The 20,984-nt window shown below is 38.3% G+C and overlaps 1 protein-coding gene across 1 annotated transcript in view; it reads right to left on the bottom strand.

Moving 5' to 3' along the window:
- Positions 1–20,984, bottom strand: part of LOC145984118 (protein artemis-like) — a 173,923-nt gene that overhangs the window by 24,086 nt on the left and 128,853 nt on the right. The window contains exon 6 of the mRNA XM_083117552.1: positions 20,471–20,617. Within this exon, the coding sequence (XP_082973678.1) occupies positions 20,471–20,617 (147 nt within the window). The remainder of the gene's footprint in view (positions 1–20,470; positions 20,618–20,984) is intronic.

Below are 20,984 nucleotides of genomic sequence, written 5' to 3' on the forward strand. Positions count from 1 at the left end.
ATGGAAATAATAATAATTAAAATGTAATAAGCTACCAGGTTTTACTGCTTCATTAGGCCATTTTTGGTAGCATCTGAGTACTTTTTTCTGTGATCACTACTAATCTGAACACTATATTGCTTTTTTCGTTGTTCTGATATTCTTGAATTAGCCCCACTCCTCTCTCAGCCATGTCGTTAACTAAATACTACAATGTTTTTCAATGTTTCCAACGCATGTTGGAAGTTGATATCATTCTTTCCAAGAACTTCAATGGTACAGGTCTTCATTTCCAACCAGGCACAGATCCACGTCCCTCACAACTACCAGGCTTTTGGATATTATCGTGCCTCATATCTTTGAATACTCAAATGTTCTGTCTCTTATCATCAAGTTCAAAACGCTCGAAAATGTTTTTGAAGTTTGATTTAAGTCCATTTTATGATGATAGGCCAATCCGAACTGGACCTACAGTTTAAATTTGGGCCCATACAACTGTGCAATATGCTTCAGAAGGGGATCTAACCCATTACCTCTTGTTTTTGTTTTCTTTATTTATTGAATGTACTCCTCATATCAGAGTGTTCAGTTTGCTGTGGCAATGGGAGGAATTATGATTAAGGCATACAATAATATCTATTTCAGCCCTGGAACACTATTTTTGCAAAACAATATGCTAATATAGTAAAACCTCGTTAATCCGGACCCCAATAAGCCAGACTTCACTTAATCCAGACAGGAAAAAGGAAAAAAAAAGCAGAATGTAAGGTTTTAAATGTGGCTAGAAGTTAACAAGAGAACATCCCAAAGAAAAGGCAGTCAACCACTGATGAAATTCTGTTTCCCACAGACTTTGGTTTGAGTTGCTGTTTTAAGTCCACTTTATCCTCACAAAAAAGCTACCGTGCCGGTCGGTATTCAATAAGCCTTTGATATGGTTTGGCTCATTCAGAGGTAAACATTGTATAGGAAAGGTACTGGAAGTTTCAGGGTGGAGAATGCAACAGTGTTGCCACACGAGCTCCGATGGTTCGGGTTAAGGGTTAAAGGCATTAATAGCCTTTGCCATCCACCGAGCATGGCTCACAGCTCGAGGAATGTGAAATGAGACTTCTTTTGGGGAACAACCACCAAGAAATATCATAGCCAATTCTAATAATTCACGGTAATCATTTCTATGCTGTTTCCGACATAATTGTTCTTGTAGAAATTCAATCATTCTGACATGCTATATCCCACTATGGTACTGTTTGTTGTCTATGGTTGACCAGGTTTTCCCTTAATCTGATAAACAAATTCACATATGGTCCAGAAGTTGCTCCCATTACTGTTTCAAAACTACTTCTCAAGACTAATTCGAAAATGTGATGTCGACACAGAAGGTAGATAAATCACGATCAAACATTTTCTCACGAGTTCAACAATGAATGTATACTTTACGTATACCCTTCAGCGAAAAAAACACCCACCCTCAAAAATTTCATAGTCAAAATCTGCACGATGTGATAACAAGGTGGAGCAGTATAACAAGCCTCACACATGAAAAAGTAACATTGCCAGAACGTCGAAGTCTTGGTGATGTTACAACAGATATGTAATTGGTTTATTTATTTATTTTTGATGAATAATTACAAATGATTAAACAACTTTCCATTGATATATTTCGTGACACATTCTTGGCTCCTGATTTATTCATGAAAATTGCTATTACTGCAGAGAACATTAAGGATCGGTCTTGTGAAACTTGGTGAAAACGTGAAAGAAGACTGGTATGTTGGCTCCAAAAAATAATAAAATAGATTCATTTTCAACTTGACAAACGTAATGTGCAACTTTTAGCTTGTAGGAGGTTTCTAAAGCAGCTGCTTATATTCCCACAACAATCACACATGAAGGTTATAAAAATATTGATTGACTGATTGATTTGCTTTATTTTACTTCACTTTTTGTACCACTTTTGGCTAATTTGCAAAGATAGGGATGAGTGACGACATGATTAAATTGATGAACGGACACTCACAAACATCCATCTCAAGGCCGGGATTCGAACCAGGGACCCCTGGTGTAGTAGCACAATGTGCTAACTACTCTGCCATAGGGGCTGGCGATATAAAAATATTGATACCCACAAACCACTATAATTTATGGCTCCTGATTTATTCATGAAAGTGGCTATTACTGCAGATAACTTTAAGGATCGGTCTTGTGAAACTCAGTAAGAAGACTGGTATGTTGGCTCCAAAATAACAATAAAATAGATTCATTTTCAACTTCAAAAACATTATGTGCAACTTTTGGCTTGTAGAAGGTTTTTAAAGCAGCTGCTTATATTCCCACAACAATCACACATGAAGGATATAAAAATATTGATATCCGCAAACCACTGTAATTTATGGGGGAAGAAAATATATCAACAGGCCTCTCGAAATGTAAAGTTGCAACAAGTGGCCAGACAAAACATGCCATACAGTATCTAGCGAACTCAGAAGAGCACGTTGAGGAAAGATAGAGCTAGAGTAGTTGGTTAGGGCATCCTGCTTATAAACTGAGTTTGACATTTTGATAGGCTGTTCAAGCCTCCATTTAGCCAGTAGTCTTTTCTTTTTCTTTTCCAGATTGATGTGGATGGCGGTTTATTAAAATTGTCCTATTGTTTTCACCGTTGTTTTAAACCATTTGAGTAATTTCAAAAAGAACATTGGCTACAGTGTGCTGCAATATTCATTATAAATTGGTGTTTGCTTTCATTAGAAACATTTCAAGAATGAAGTGCCTAGTATGACAACGTTAATCAAAATATTACTCCATTAAAAATAACGGACCATGTTTAATCTAGTAGTTCATATATGTGTTGAAAAAAATTAAAAATACTCGATACATTCATAGAATAATGACAAAGAAAATATTAATAACAACATGAAGGAAAACGGTAAAGTTAGTAATTACACAAGCATTCTTGCTTTGACTAGATAGTTGTTGTTGACTAATAGATTTATTCCCCAGCTTGGTGTTCAGGAGGATATGGTGAGAATATCACGTGGTTCATTCTCAGCCTCAGGCAACCTTGAGTGTATGTCATTGAGTCATATGTTCTTGAACATTCAGTTGGTTCCAAAAAATCAGTGTAGATACAAAGTGTAAATTTTCTAGGAATACCAAGACATATTAACCTGTATTGTTGCTTGTTAGTGAATGCCATCTATCTTGGTAACACAGTGGTCAGCGTAGAAGCCACATTTCCCATGTTTGAATCCCCTGGTTAAGTTATGAATGTGATTTTGTTATGATGGAAACACTGTAGAACACAGAAATGATAAAAAATGAAAATATTTTTGCCAACAAAATAGGGCTTAAAAGAACCGTATTGCATGTTGGACTCATGATATCGGCACCGACGATCCTTGTTTCGAGTATTATATTGGCCATGGTGTTTTCTAGTGTCCTCCCTCCTTTAATTTCAAGTGATCTTCAAATAATATGAAATTCAACATTTACATATTTTTCTAAAATATATGTAAAAATTTTACACCTTAAATGCACCATATTTAACTCTTCAAGCCAGTTCAACGTACACGTGTACGGACCCTCATAGTGTTTCTAGAGGCAGTTCGATGTACACGTATACGTCCCGTGTAGTAGTGACGAAATGATGCATATTCTGCCATCTGTTGTTTTCCCACATGAACGAAAACGCATGTAACTCAAGAGTAGACTGCAATGTGCTGCCATCTGTTGGTTTTCCTTCCAATTACATGAAATTATGTGCGATTGCATCACTTTATTACGTAAAAAAAAAACAGCTGAGAAATGGTGTCACACGAGCGGGTAATGGGCATCGAAGCAGACGAAATTTGTGCAATTTTAGAGGAAAGTGACAGTGAAGGTTCAATTTATTCATTTCTATCTACAAGTGAAAGTGAAGTAAACTATGCAGAACAGAAAGTAGATAGTGTCAGTGAAAGTGAATTAGATGGCATTACATTCTCACCTGTTGCGTCATCGAATGTAACCTGGAACTGGAGAGAAGTTGATGACTCTTTCAAAGCAAATACACTTGGGTTTTGTGGATTGTGCTGTCCGCAAAAAGCAGTCAATAATGTTCTTGATGCCTTTTTGTTGTTTTTTGACAAAGAAGTTGTAGAACTCATTGTCAGAGAAACTAATTTATATGCCGACACTTATATTGAACAATGCACATTGAAACCACGTTCACAAATGCGCAAATGGCAACCAGTTACCGTGGAAGAAATATATCTTATTCTGGGAATATTTATGCTTATGGGTATAGTTCAAAAACCAACTGTAAAGAGTTATTTTAGTAAAGATGCATCTGTTGAGACCCCAATATTTCCAAAAACGATATCAAGGGGTAAGTTTCAACTCATATGTAAATTTGAAGACAGAAGGAGTACTTTGTAAGCTCAACATGTAAGTTTTTATTTTTATTATTATTTTTGTTGTTAAATGTCATTGTTTATACATTTTTGTGTAGTGTGAAGTTTCATTTACAAGTCCTGAAAATTTCATTGCAATTGAGTGAATGGTTTTTAAGATATGTTCAATTTTGTGACATTATGCGAAAATTGCTGTTTTGGTGATTTAAAAATACCACCTCTCGCAGTGGCTCATGGGTATTTAATTCCCGGCTTGAAGGGTTAATCTAACAATTAAACAATATTGACAGTTTAACATGGTATTTCATTCAAATAGACATCAACTATTACATATTCATCCAAACTATTTTGGGGGGATTATGATGGACGATTTTAGGGGCGATCTTAAGTGATTAGCACCTCTGTTTAGGAGGAGGGGCAGATCAAGTATAGTGTTCAGTAAAGCTAAGAAGAAAGTTACTTTCGGTAGACACGCTATCATAATTAAATACTTTGTGGGGATTACAATATGATATGGCAGGATGCATGACATGATTTGGGGGGGGGGATTCGCCATTGGCTTTGGAGGGATGGGCACCCCCTGGTTCTGGTGATGTTACTTTTTTGTACATGAGGTTTGTTATACTGCTCCGCCTTGTTGTCACATCATGCAGATTTGGACTTTGAAATTTTTTAGGGTGGGCAGTTTTTCGCTCAAGGATGTACCTGCAGACAGAAGAAATGATGGATTTCATTGTATTTTCACATGATAACTCACTAAAGTCTTAACCAATATACCTGTTGTAACTTGAAATCTGTGTCTGAACTTAGAAAACTGCCTTACTGGCTCTAAGACTTGAACTGACTGAGAGTTGTTGAGTGATGCTGGCGGCACCATGTATCAAATTGATTACAAGGCAACAACATTATCACTACGCCATTGGGGAGACCTCTATAATGAAGGGGTACTGGGTTCGATCTTCTGTTGGAATTTTGGTGACTTAAGATTTTCCTTCACTTCCGATGTATCTACAGATTCTGTTTTCATCTTCATCTGAACCTCTGATGCTTTTGAGGTCTAAATCCTTCTAATCATGTCTCATTATAGGTCTCAGATGCCCTCAATTCAATATTTCTTTCCAACCCTTCCCTCTTTTTAATTCTATGTAAGTTAACCACCAGGGATGTCGTTAGGGGGGGCCCGGGGGGGGGGGGCACTGGCCCCCGAAACATTCACGTAGCCCCGACAAACTGTTCTACATTTGCTGAAAATTTTACTTTCATGACAAATATTGCAAAATAGTTTTGCAGTAATTTTTCCTTTCAGTTAGAAACACTGTTCTTAATTTGAGTGGCACGAACCCAAAACCAGATTTCTTTCTCGTTTTCCTGGTTCTAGCTATAGTGGATGTCAGTGTAGGAACCTAGAACTTCGTTGTTTCTCGAAATTTTGAGGGAGCGGTCTTTCCACCCCTAGCAGTCGCAGGTCAACAACAGGCAGGGTTGGGCGTTGAGTGTTGCCGTTGCGTCCAAACAATGTTTTGAGCTTGAGTACATTGAAGAACGACCGCTTGTGCAGGGGTAAACCACATATAGACAAACAGTTACAACTGGTCCCGAATCAGAGCTCAATACATGCTAAATAAGTATAATGGTGGCAGGATGCCTCATATCTCCGGGTAAGTAGTATTATTCGCACCAAATATCTATTCTTCTATTGAAACAGTCTAAAACATGCAACGTGTTAAAAGTAATTATCGAGTCGCATATTTTTCTCGATATCGTGAAGACAGATTTTGAGAATCCTCCTTAACAAACGATGCCTCCCCAATTGCGCAGTGATAGCGTTGTTGCCTTGTAATCGAGGGGTCCCGGGTTCAATACATGGGTGGAGATACACAGTGGTCCGGATCTTACTTTAAACTGTAGGTCCAGTCCCGATTCGCCTTACTGTGCATAAAGTGGACTTAAAAACACCAACTCAACTCAACTCCTTAACTAACTTTTCGAAGAATCAAACATTTAAACAAGAACAAGTAAATACATTTTTGTAATTTTGAAGTAAATTATTATTATTGTTATTATTTTGGGTATTTTTGGTTCGTATGAATCTGCCTCATGCAGTAAGCTTATTTTGTTGAGTCAAGTACAATAACTAACTCTTGCAATAAGTCACTGGAAAGACATGGGTTGCACATATATTTAATCATCTATAAATATATAATAACCCGTGGTTCGACAGCCCTGGAAGGGCCTTGGTCTATCTCCCGACTGCCAGTCCCTCCCACAATCCTACCTAAAATTTTAGAGTTGTGGAGATCTTTAACCAGTAATGGGATGACGTGGGGTCAGCACGTCGAACCCCCAACCATTATAGGGGATATCCGTAAAGAATAATTATATTCTTGTGGTAAGGAGTCGTTGTCATTTAGCAAACTTTATTGATTTATTCCATCAGCATTATTTAAAATGTAGTGCCATACTGAACTTACCAACTTAACAAAGGCACATTGATTGCTAAATGAGGCATTTTTCCTTGTGTTGCAGAGCAGGTTCAGTTTTTGGAGTATTGCAATGTTTTACACAGTCCGTTCGGAGAATTTTGAGAATATTGATGTTTTGTCAAATGGACCACCCCCGAATAAATATCTGTGGATGTTTTACAGGTTTCATCGTATTTAAGAAGGTAATTTTTCCGGTGCAACTTTCCTCCGTACATGTCTTTTGCCACTCAAGCTGAAGAGCCGATTCATAGGTGCAACGACCTTGGCAGAAAGAAACTCTGATTGGCACCATGTTGACAAAAGACTCAAGAAGTCCCGCAACCGACAGAACTTAAAGCGCTCGGATCCTACGGTGACATACACTTTGGTTGAACACAAACGGATGCATTGGTAGGAAATGCAGTAATTTTATGGGCCGTCCCTTTCTGGGAAGTCGGGGACCTTTTGAAAACACACTTTCCCTTCATGCACACCAGGGGGCCTAAGCCAGGTCACCCCTTCCCACAAAATCTCCTCTTCATCCGGCTCTGGTTATCGGCCGCACCGAAATGCACTGCAGGTAGCTAGGACTTTCTGGGTTAATTACTTTATGGTTCAGCATGGACATAGGCTTTTCAAATTGCAAGAGACAAAATTCTACTGTTTGTCCCTTTTCTAGCGGGAGATGAATGACAAAGATGTCGCGGTTCCTTCAGGTTCCCACACCCAACCCTTGTGCTCATAACCTGCAATGAAGGGAAAGGCCATAATAAGCCTTTGTAATGTACCAACTTTATATTCTTCCTTGGTAACTTTCCACTCATTTTCAAGAAACATCTGCTTCTTTTTGCCCTTCTGTGTTGATTGGTCGACAATTGATGACTGTCAGCTAGTTCGAAGAACAGTTTGATCCAAGAAGTGGTTTCATAGTTAGCTTCTGTAAACGTGAGATTCCGGTAGGATCACGGAGTGCTTGAGATCTCATTTTCATGCATTTCGAGTGAAATTTCGATCGATTTGGTTCATTTTACTTTGCTCTTTTGCCACATTTGACTAATTGCGAAGATGGGGATGAGTGATGATATGATTAAATTGATCAATGGACACTCACAAACACCCATGCTCAGTCCAGAATTTGAACCCGGCACACCTGGCATCGTAGCACGATGTGCTAACCTCTCCGCAACGGGGGTAGGCGAAGTGAAATTTAGAGTGTAAAGCTGCCAGCTTGTTTTCCTCTCGAAAAACGTGAAGTAGAATCGACTCATCGACCAAATGTCCAACACATTGACTTTCTAAATTTGTGTCCGACTACCACAGAGGAGACCGGGTTTGACTCCCAGGGCGGTTGATCTCACATGTGATGAAGAATAAGGAAATGAGGTATGTAGTCAACATTTTATAGTAGTGTGCATGCTCTAGAAATAATACGTTTCAAAATTCTGCATATTTTGTGATTTTTCTTCATTTAGCCTCCACCAGGGTTGTTAAAGGTCCATCTATCCATAACTTCTATGGGTTCTATTTGGTTCCGTTGCAGGACCAAAACCTTTTCTCACACAATTTAAATTCGGTCCTAGTAGTGTATTGATCCATTAAAAAAAGGTTACTCGATCGTATTTAAATTGATCCGAAAAAAAATCCTGCACCGAATTTTAATTGATCCTGGAAAAAAGGTTCTTGGACAGTGTTTAAATTCAGCTGCAAAACAAGGTTCCTGGACCATATTTAAATTTTACCGAAAAAAGAGTTCCTGCACCGTATTTAAATTCATACGGAAAAAAGGTTCCTGGACCAGATTGAGGCCTAGAACCCATTTACACTTGCTGATTTTCTCTCCCGGATGTAAAATGAATTTATTTACAATACCTGGACCATTTACAACCCTGGGATTGTTAAAGATTAGAGAATGCATCATTCTATTTTTTTTCTATAGGATTCCGTTACAGGACCGGAACCTTTTCTCTCGCACAATCTAAATTCGTACCAAGTTGCGAATTGTTTCATTTCAATACGGAACTTTGACCCTATTTAAACTGATCCGGAAAAAAATGTTCGTTGACCGTATTTAAATTCCTCAGGAAATAAGGTTCCTGGACCGAAATTAAATTCATCTGGAAAAAAATTCATGGACCGAATTGAAAACATTACAGATGAAGAGGTTCCTTACGGTCCAGAACCCATTTTCACTTGCTAATTTTCTCTTCTTGACGGGAATTGAATTTATTTAAAATTCCTGGACCTTTAGCAACTCTGGCCTCCACCCGCAAATGCAGACACTGTGGCTGCTGCTTAGGCGGGAAAGTTGACTAGACATACAAATAAAATTTATCCAAAGGTATATAGCGAATAATAGTTGCTTACATAATAATATCATGAAATATGGAGAGCCAAATTACTTATCAAGCATTTTCTGTTATTTGTCTATCCTAGTGGGAGGGAAAATCTTTTGCCCTTGCTGGTGAACTCGGTTCCTGCAAATTCAAGATGGCATTTTCTAATTTTCATTTCTATTTGGGCCGACAACTCCGTGGTGGAGTGGTTAGCAGGTTACGCTACGAAGCAGAATGTCCCGTGTCCGAATCCCGGCCTGAGAATGTGTCTTCTTTGTGATGGTTGTTTCATCAAGTTAATCTTAACTCATTCTCATCTTCACGATTAGCCAAAAAGTGTCAGAAAAGTAAAGTAAAATGAACCAAGTCAATCAATAATTTCTATTTCGTTATTTTAAGCTGCTTTTCTACGTCTTGCGTTAAATGCGACGATGAGATTGAATGATGATCCGAAGGAATAGCGATGCGAGACATGATGCAACCACACCTGTCCAAGGTCCGAACCTTGGACCTCTGGTTTCGTAGTGCATCATGCTCATGCATCGGGAGTGGAATCCTTTGAATGAAAAACTATAGAAGTAGGGTGAAAGAAAACAACATTGTACTGTGCAAAAAAGCCATGTTTAGTTCCTCTAAAGAAAAGTACAGTTATTCAGTAAAATTAATTTTGAAGGACAAAGCCTCCGAAGTGTTTTTCCATTTGGTGACGCGTGGTCATCACATCGAGTCCCATCTAGTTTTGAGAGTGGAATTCGCTTACATATTGATTTCAAGTAGCTTCTCAATTGTCCTCACGATGTGAGACCATCACAGAAATTTTGGAGTTCCTACCAGGGATCGAACCTTGAAAGACTAGAGTGCAATAATTTGAGCACGCGGGAATTTTGTTGTTTCTATTGCCATCGTATATTCAGTTTTGCACGCGCAAAGAGGATTACTTTTAAGAAACTAAATGTGTGCATAAAATTTCATATATATCGTCATCATTCTCCAATGTGTACAGTACGATGCCACAAAAGACTCGTGCATAGACTCCCATAGAATAGTGGTTAAGGGTGTCGCCTTGCACTAAAGGCTGCCGGATTCGATTCTGGTATAAACAATATACATGGGATGCCTATCTTGAGCTCATTACACAAACATTTCATTTTCGCACCGTTGTCATACTTGTACGTACACCTAATACCAGCACCCTTTTATATCTAAACCCACGGAAGAGGGGTTTCTCTACTTCTCAATTTTCTTCGAGCAAATTTACAAATCTAAGGAGTAAGGACTACTGACATTCTTCTTGGTGTCTCAAAAATCTAACATAAGAGAAAATACATGGATTTTTAAAGACTGTCTAGATGCCATTATGTTAATAAGTTCATTCTGCATTTAGATTCCCGAATAATGGCCGTGGATTTCGCGAGTCTATATCCGTAAATTTTGGGGGGCTACAAGATTACATATACATATATATACATACACACACACACACACACACACACACATACTGTACATATACTTATGTAGGCCTATATGGTATATTAATAGTTTGTTAGTTTTTAATGGTTTAATAGAAAAAAATATCTTAAGTTTTGGGCCCCCCGAACTGATCAACCTAGCTACGTCCCTGTTAACCACAAGAAAAATAACATAATTGCATAACTCATAAGGAAATTTTATATGTCAAAAGAGAACTTTTAATAAGGGTAACCTCACTTCTGTATTGATTGATTGATTTGTTGTTTTAAGTCCACTTTATGCACAGTAAGGCTAATCGGGACTGGACCTACAGTTTAAAGTGGGATCCGAACCACTTGTGCCTCCACCGGGTATTGAACCCGGGACCCCTTGATTACAAGGCAACAACGCTACCACTGCGCCATCGGGGAGGCCCTCACTTCTGTATTGTAGTGATTATTGATATTAGATTGTTAGAACAAATATAAAATTGTTATTTTGTATTGAAATGAAGCAAGAGGTCTGCTCCAAATCAATTTTTGCTTTGTTGATTAGTCTCACAGTTTTAAACAAAGTATTAGACACAATCCCCTGAAATATAATTAACAGTTTTACTAATATTAATGACAACCTTAATGAATGAAATACTCTTTAGTTTTTACAACATTTCAACAAACATGCTCCAAGAATGTAAAAAATGCATCACGTGACCTGCTTCCCCATGAATGACTGATAGTATTTTGCACTAACAGCATAATGCAATTCAACTCGCTGCACGTCCAAAGCTGACAAGCACATCAATTCTCCCGATACATTTAATTATTGTGTGCCAGATACCATGCAGTCTACTACTGCAATTTCTTGGAATACCAACTTCATCCCACACTCACTTGACACTTGCTGCCAAGGACTCCCATCATCCTACATGGCAATGCAAGATGTCACACTGCTAACACTGTGATGGATCTCCTGTGTAACTGGCGATGGAAGGTACTGGAACACCTGCTGCATTCACCCAATATGAGTCTGTACGATTATGATCTATTTGCAAAAATGAAAGAACCACTATGTGGAAAGTATTATGACACAAAAGAGCCATCATTCATGCCATAGGATGATCACTGTTGGACGTCAACAGAGATGGATGTGCTGACTGTGTACAACACCTTCCACAAGTGTGGCAGAAGGTTGTTGACATGGAGGGTGATTACACTGAAGCAATGTAACTGGAGTTTCTTCTGCCAATAAAACCTGGTACAAATTATAGCAGTGTTGTCACTACTTTTTATCCAGCCCTTGTATATTTTACATTACAGACACATTCTCTGTGCTCTGATATTTTTCCAGAAATGTGGAAATTTGCACATGATCTCCCTCTAGTCACAACCGACTTTGCTACATGGCACTAACAATTTTTGCCCTAGCAGCATTATCCCCCAGACTCAAAAGGATTAGAATATATTTCTCATGACCAAATCAGTCAACTTATTATTAATCAAATCATAGAGAAGTTGTGCAGAACTTCCTAACAAATGAGGGAGTCAAGTGGAACTTTAATCCCCTTCTTCACATTAGCTTGGTAGAATTTGGAGGTAACATAAAATGCATTAAATATCATTTGAAAAGTGTTCTGAACAATGTTGGGTATTTAAAGAGCTTTAGACAGTAGTAGTGGAAATAGAAGGTTCTTCAAACTCTCATCCAATCACAACCATGTTATGTGACCTACAGATCTGACCTGATGCCATGGCATTTCTGAATTGGTGACAACCCCCCCCCCCCTTGCCACACACACACACTGAAAATAACTGTAATCAATATGTAAGTAGTTTATATTACTTGGCGTTTTCCATGCCAATACTAAATGGGTCTATGGAATTGAAACAAATAAATAAATAAACCAGACACTGGATTTTTTTCAAAAAATTCACAGCCATGAGCCACATCTTCAGATATAGGAAAGAAAAATATGGCAGAAACAGAAGTGAGTAGTAGACCTGAAAATTTTCCAGGTCCAGATTGAAAATATATTTGATACAGAAAAACTTTGTTCTCTCACCAGGCTTGTCGAAAACTGTAAGCGGTAGGGCATATGAGGGTGAGTTTGGTGGGTGGTGTGGAAGTTGTAATGTGAGTAGAAGGGAGGGCTGGAAGGGTTCTATAAAGCCAGAGAAAGACAAAGCTTTTTCATATTTTTTTTCTGTTCTATCATTTGGTTCATTAAATCACCAACTATCATCATCATTACAATTAACCTACAGATAAAGAAATGATGTAAAATATAACCATATACAAATGCATTGCAGCATTGATAAACTATTTTCCTGATTTCTGAAAATGCATTAATCATACCTGATTGTAATTATATATCCACATAAAATTATCTTATGTTAACAATCTCAATATGAATATATTGCATGTTTGACTAAAAAAATGTTTTTTTTTATTTTCCATCAAGTGATATTAATTTTAAAGATAGTGATTAAAATCTGAAAAAAATATTTCATGTGATTGAGGTTAAGTTTAAGTTTGTAATTAAAGAAATAAGAAAAGAACGTTCTAGGCATTTTACAATATTCTTAGGAGAATAAATTATAAACAGACAGCTGAATAAAGATAAATATACTCAATAAACTATAATAACATTAGAGTTATTATTTTGTATAATGTCTAATAATGTCAGAAATGTCATGTGACAATATTTATATTTGGCTAGATTACACTGCTTCCTATTTATTAGGTTAACTGCAAGAATGATGATTAGAGGATATATGAAAGAACAAAGGAATGCTTATGTCCTGGCTAGGACTCAGCCACTAAGCCAACATGTACGGCAAGCAGTCTCAGTGGTTGAACATTCAACTTGAATGTTCTGGGTTCAAAGCCAGGTCAGATATGGGCATTCCTTTGTTTATTCTTCTTCTTCTCATGGCGTCACAGCCCTGAATCGGGCCTTAGCCTCTGTGATCATCGCCTCCTGCCAGCGGTCCCTGGGTCTCCCTACAGACCTTCTTCCTTCAATTCTTTCTTGCATTATTCTTTTGGGTATGTGTTGATCTTCCATCCGGATTATGTGTCCTGCCCATTCTAGTATTTTTATTCTGATGGTGGTCGCCAGATCTATTTCATTATATATTCTATAAATTTCTTGATTATATCTTATTCTCCACCATCCCTTTTCATTCACAGGACCTAAAATCCTTCTTAATACTTTTCTTTCAAAGGAGTTGATGATGTTTGTGGCTTGTTTATTTAGGGTCCAGGTTTCACTGCCATACCATATTACTGGTCTTATCATATACTTTATAGAGTGTTATTTTCCTTTTATAATGTATCTCTTTTGATTTTAAAATTGATATCAAGGAGTAATATACTTTACTGGCTTGATGGATTTTCTTCCTTATATCTTCCATTTCCTCATTGTTTTCTGTAATCCAGGCCCCTAAATATTTGAATTGTGTAACCACTTCTATTTTTTGAGAATTACTTATTAGTTCCTTTGGCTTCCTTCTCTTCCTTTTTGTTGTAATCATTGCTTTAGTTTTATTGGGATTTATGTGCAGGTGAACTTCCTTTGCGTTCTTCTCTAATTCTTGGAATATTTCTATTGCTTATTTTTGTGTTCGACTCATGATGTTCAGGTCGTCTGCATCTCCTACTATTTGTACCACTTTGTGCTCCAATGTTGTATTTGCATTTACTGGTATTTTCCTTATTACGTACTCCAATACCATGTTGAAGAGAATAGGTGCAAGTCCATCTCCTTGTTTTAGCCCTACTTTAACTGCAAAATCGTCTGTTGTTCCATGCAATAATTTTACTTGGCCTTTGTGTGTACCATCGTCATTCTCGTAAGTCTTATAAGCTTTTGTAGTATTTTAAAGTGTGACATGATTTCGTAGATCTTGTTCCTGAATATGCTATCATAAGCTTTCTGAAAGTCAATTAATATTTGTGTTAATTCTAGATTATTCTGCCAGAAGGCTTCCATTATTTGCCTAACTCTATATATCTGGTTTACTGTAGTTTTTTTTTCCTTTCCTGAATCCTCCTTGATATTCTCCAAGTATATTCTCTATAAGTGGGTTTAGTTTGTCTTTTAACAGACAAGTAAATATCTTGTATACTGTACACAGTAAAGATATTCCTCTATACTTGTTACATTCCAGTTTACTTCCGTTTTTGTGTATGGGTACTATCCAGCTGCTATTCCATTCCTCTGGCATATATTCTTCTTCCCATATCTTTACTATAAATTTATGTAAACTTGTTGCAAGTTCCTCTCCTCCTTGCTTTATTACTTCATTTGTTATTCTATCCGCACCTGGGGCTTTCCAATTTTTTAGTCCCCTTATAACTTCTTTAGTTTCTTCTAGTGTAGGTGTGTCTATATTGATGTTGATATTTTCCTCACTCTCATAGTCTATATCTACGTCTCTATCATCTTCTTTGCCTTCATTGTCCTCTTTTCCTTTTTCTTCTACGTTCAACATTTCCTCAAAATATTCCTTCCATCTCTTGTTTATTCCTTCTATACTTCCAACTACAAGGGTCGTTCAAGGTTGACCGGGACTTTTATTTCTGCAGAGGAAATAGGTAGCAGAAGAAACACCAAACTATGTTAGTTTTTCAAAGTATTCTCCGTGCACGCCGAGGCACCGTTGCCATCGTTCTGGCAGCTCCCGAATTCCTTTGGCGTAGAAAGAACTTGGAAAGAACTTGGTTGTTGTCGTAGCCACTGGAGGACATCGCTCCGCAGTGCTTCGTCTGTCGTGAATTTCTTCCCTCCCAGATGGTCTTTAAGGGGTGCAAACAAATGATAATCACAGGGGGCTAAATCCGGACTGTAGGGGGAATTGGGCAGAACTTCCCAGCGCATGTCAGCCAGAGTTGTTGTTGTCACATTGGCCGTGTGAGGGCGGGCATTGTCATGGAGAAGAATGACATTTCCAGACAACATCCCAGGTCTTTTCTTGCGAATGGACTTTCGTACAGCACCACTCAACAATGTGGAGTAATACTGGGCATTAATCGTGCTTCCTTTGTCCAGAAAATCCACATGGATAACGCCCTTCATGTCCCAGAAGACACTTGCCATGATCTTTCCAGCGGACGGCTGCATTTTGCTTTTCTTGGGGGGTGGGGAACCTTTATGCCGCCACTCCATGCTGCGTCGTTTGGTCTCTGGGGTTGAATTGTGCAACCATGTTTCATCACACGTGATGATGGATTGCAACAATTCATTACCTTCTGCTCGAAACCGATTCAGAAGCTGTTCACAGACTGTCCTGCGTGTCCACTTCTGATCGAATGTCAGCTGGCGGGGAACCCACCTTGCACAGATTTTGCGGAAGCGTAAGTGGTCGTGAATGATTGTCTCAACACTCCCGACACTGATATTCACCTCGGCAGCAATATCCCGCACTGTTACTCGCCGGTTCTCAAGAATCATTTGCTCAACACGTGCGATATTCACTGGTGTGACTGCAGTCGGGCGAATGTGTCCATGCGCTTCATTTGTCACCAGCTCCCGTCCTTCGCGAAACTGCTCACACCATTCATACACTCTTGTCCGCGACATCGTTTGTTCACCATACTGTGCTTGCAATCATCTGAAAATCTCAGCTGGTTTCACTTTCTCCTTCACGAGAAATTTGATTACACACCACTGCTCTACAGCTACAGACACACTGCTTGCCGCCATGTTCACTGCAACTGCTGCGCATGCGCGAAATATGTCATGCCAGGCGCTAGTTACTCGCAAAGGAATACATTACATCACCCGCACGTTTCATCATGATCCGGCTATTCATCGATTTTTTACGTACAAAAATCCCGGTCAACCTTGAACGACCGTTGTACTTTGCCCTCCTCATCTTGTATTAGGTTGGTATTTGGTTTATATCCTTCTTTAATATTTTCAATTTCCTTATATGCTGTTCTCAGATTATTTTCTTCCCAGTCTTTTTTTATTTGTGTTATCTTCTCACTCAAATATTTTCTCTTTTTGTTCCGGCATATTTTATCTGCTCTTCTTCTTGCTTCATCATATTCTGATTTCCTCTGTCTAGTTGGTCTACTAATGTACTGTTTATACTTTTCATTCCTGTTTTTAATTGCATGCTAGCATTGTTCATCAAACCATGGGTTTCTGTTTCCTTTTGGTCTTTATCCCAGTATTTCTGTTGCTGCTTCTTGGATGCTGTTTCTTATATGTTTCCAATTTTCTTCAATCTCTTCTGCCGCACTATCCTTTCATTGTTCATTTTTCTCCAATTTTTGTTATTTTTCTTTTTAGGGCAAAGATAAGGAAGATCAGTAAATCTCAGAAACAGAAAGACATAAAACTAAATTTAGAAAAATTAAAAGATGATCAAATAAATCATCTTTTAATTTTCCTAAATTTAGTTTTATGTCTTTCTGTTTCTGAGATTTACTGATCTTCCTTATCTTTGCCCTAAATTTTGTTTTTACTAGGAAATGATCCGTCGAGCAACTAGCTCCTCTGTATGGCCTTACATCCATTATACTGGATGCAGCTCTCTTTTTCTATCAATGCATGATCTATTTGGTAAACCGTTCTCTTGTCCGGTGACATCCATGTCCCCAAATGTATTGTTTTATGTGGGAAACATGTTGATACAATTCTCATGTTTTTGCTGGCTGCAAAATCTATCAGTCGGTTTCCATTATCATTCGATTCTTTATGTATGCTCCATTTTCCTATTGTTCCTCTGTACATTTCCTCTTTTCCAATTTTTGCATTAGCATCACCTATGATCATTTTGATATCATTTGATGGTATTTTATCATATGTTCTCTCCAATTCTTGATAGAACGATTCTTTATTTACTCATTCTTCTCTTCTGTTGGTGCATGAATGTTAATTATAGATATGTTGAAGAAAGTTGTTTTTAGTCTTAGTACACATATTCTATTATTTACCGGTTCAGAACCTAATACGAGGGAGGATCAAATGAAAACCTTAAAAGTTTATTATAAATTTCAAATGTTGTGGTATTGCTATGAAAGTTGGCAATATTGTTTCTAACAGTATTCTCTTTCTTCAGTAGGTGGCAGAAGAGTCTAGTCAAACAAGCGCCAGCACAGGAGCAGTTTCAAGATGGCCACCCCACTGTCCACATGCACCGCATTAGAACAGCGTTCGGTGATCCGGTTTTTGAGTAGTGAAGGTGTGAAACCAATTGAAATTCACCGCAGGATGGCAGCAAAGTATGGTGATTCGTGTTTGTCCCTGCAGCAAGTATACAAGTGGTGTAGGAAGTTTAAAAGTGGCGTAACATCTGTGGAGGATGCTCCTCGACCGGGACAGGCTCACCGCATAGTGACCAATGACAACATTGCGCTAGTGGAACAGCTTGTAAAGGATAACAGGCGTATTACCCTGAAAGAAATTGCAACAATATTGAATATGAGCTTTGGTTCAGCTCAACACATTGTGCATAATGTTCCGAATTTCAATAAGGTATCAGCAAGATGGGTCCCACGTCAGTTGACCGCTGAATTGAAAGATCGTCGCGTCGACGCCTGTGAAGAACTTTTGCGTCGTTTCAACGTCAAAGGTTGATGCATTTCTGGACAGGATTGTTACAGGCGATGAGACCTGGGTTCACTATCATCAACCAGAAACCAAGAAAGCGAGCAAGGAATGGCGGCATAGCTCTTCGCCGAAACCAAAAAAATTCCGCACTCAACCATCAGCAGGAAAGGTCATGCTCACTCTCTTCTGGGATTCTAAGGGAATAATTTTGGAACAGTACATGGACAAAGGAGTGACAGTAACCAGTGCCTCGTATTCAAACATGCTGAAAAATGAACTTCGCCCTGCAATCAGGTGTAAATGGCGAGGACTTTTGTCCTCAGGAGTACTGCATACTGCCCGTTTGACCGTTGAGACTATCGATGACATCAAATTTGAGTGTCTCATTCATCCACCCTATTCACCAGACCTTGCCCCCAGTGACTTTAATTTGTTTGGACCACTCAAAGAAGCGATGGGCGGCAAACATTTCAATAGTGATGAAGAGGTGAAAAATGCGGTGCACGAGTGGCTACAATCTCGATCAAAAGAATTCTTCTACCGTGGTATCCATGCACTTCCGAAACGGTGGAATACTTGCATTGAACGTCAAGGGGACTACGTTGAAAAATAAGTGGTACGATTTCCTTTTCATTGTTACATTCTAGCATTTATTGCACTTTTAAGGTTTTCATTTGATCCTCCCTCGTATTATCTGTTTTAGTTTTTTGCTTACTATGAATGCTACTCCTCCATCTTTTTGATCTTTTTGTCTTCCACTACTGAAGATTGTGTGCTTTTTTGTATCCCATATTTGATTGTCTTTCCATCATGTTTCTTGTATTGCAATCACATCTAATTTATATTCCATTATCTGCATCACCACTGCTGCCAGTGCTCCCACTCTCAATAGTGATCTAACATTCCATGTGCCCATACCATAATCCATTTTCCTTTGCCATTGTCGTCTTTGTTTGGACTTGCTATTCCGAGGCTCGATGATTGGTCTCTGAACAAGGCTATTTTTACTGTGTCGGGGGGTTGGCCCCACGACTAACCCCCAACCTGGAGGACCAGGGGGCTTAATTTTGGAGACCCGACTTATAGGAGATTGCCTTCACCATGACTTGAGAGATTCTCCTTCCCTCGCTGTAGGTATCCTCACTGTACATTGGGCGCCGCCGTTCTTCTACTTGAGATTTCCACCGCCTACCCAGATGTGAATCCTGCTGCCGATTCACACCATCCTGACAGGTTTAGTCAAGGTTTCTCTCGTCAATTCGCTGACCCAGTCTGCAGAAGGGATTGGTTACCTCAACCTTGGGCTGGGTTGCTCAGCTTAACAGGGTCCACCAGCTTGAAGGTGAGAGTGGAGTTGGAGTGGAGAGGCTACGTGCTCCCTCTTGTAGGGTAGCATATATTCGCTTCACACTCCCTTGGACCCCTTTGTTTATTCTTTCATACATATTATCTAAGGACCAGTCTACTCAAGGTTGAGATTAACGTAAAGAGATAGAAAATAATGTGAAATAAACAAGAAACAAATTTACACATGCACAGGTCAGATTTCAGCACTTATATTGTGGGGTCGAGGAAAATATGTTCATAGTTCTGCAAACACAAAGTACTCACTTAAAAAGTCATTTAAAGTAGCATAGATACTTATTCAAAAAATTACCAAAGAGCAGAAATTATGTTTGATCTTGGGATATGATGCTTCAGTGCATTACCAGTGGAAAATACATTAATATTCTGCTATTTACAATTCAGTAAAACAATCTAAGTCAGTCCAAGAATGCAGATGGAGATACTCACATGTAATAATGAACATATCGGCCAATATAATCCTCAGTGGAACTTATGCCCTGTGCTGCACATGTGTATTTGTGACTGTCCTTTCATAAATTTCATCTTATCACCTTTCATCCTCCTCTTTGCAATTAACCAAGAGTGGCAGCCAAGTGAAGTAAAATAAAGCAAATTCAACCAATCAATTAATCTAACATTAACTGTTATATATGGAAGTGGGCACAATTAATAAGCAGAAGGGTTGAATTGATGCTAAAACGTATCCTACAATCAACACACAATTTGACTTGTAGGAAATATTACTTCTAAGAGGCATAACTTCATTTTACATTTAACTTAAAAATCAAATCAAACTCCCAATTACTGTGATAACCTGACATGCTCCAGTCATATTCATCAAAAACAGTAACCATTTACACTTCATTGAGGAAGGATGTGTTAGCAAAAGTGCTGCAACAAGTTGTCAGATTATACTTTATATAAACAGTAAAAGCTAAAGCTCACCTCTCCTTCACTTTGGTCTTCGTTTACTACATTTGCTTTCACAGACTTAGGATGTAAGTACAATAACATATCTTTTATTTCCGAGTATGAGCTGTGCATTGAACAAAGAACTTTGAAGAATTGTGGACTGCATTCTTTTATGAAATCCTGAAAGAAAGAAAACGAGGGATCACTTTGACAGAACAATACTTTGCTTGTAAAATTAAGATATAAAATTGGAACACTGAACACTTTGTGAAATACACCATTTAAATGCTTGATTTATTTTACATACTGTGCTGCACAGTTGTAGGATTTGTACACAATATTGCACATTAGTGGGTTAAAAATAGACAGCTGGCAAAGATTTTTAATGTTGTAGGGGGCGGATTTATATGCACTAAAAAGGCCAAAATATGCATGCAAATATGCACTAGAAAAGGCCAAAATATGCACTTAAAATATGCACTAAAATTTTCAAAACAACCTATTTTAAGGTTCTGTACACCTTACATGCAAAGTAAATGTATCAGTA

The sequence above is a fragment of the Lepisma saccharinum genome, chromosome 2 (genome assembly GCF_977018435.1).
Source record: "Lepisma saccharinum chromosome 2, izLepSacc3.1, whole genome shotgun sequence".
Lineage (NCBI taxonomy): Eukaryota > Metazoa > Arthropoda > Insecta > Zygentoma > Lepismatidae > Lepisma > Lepisma saccharinum.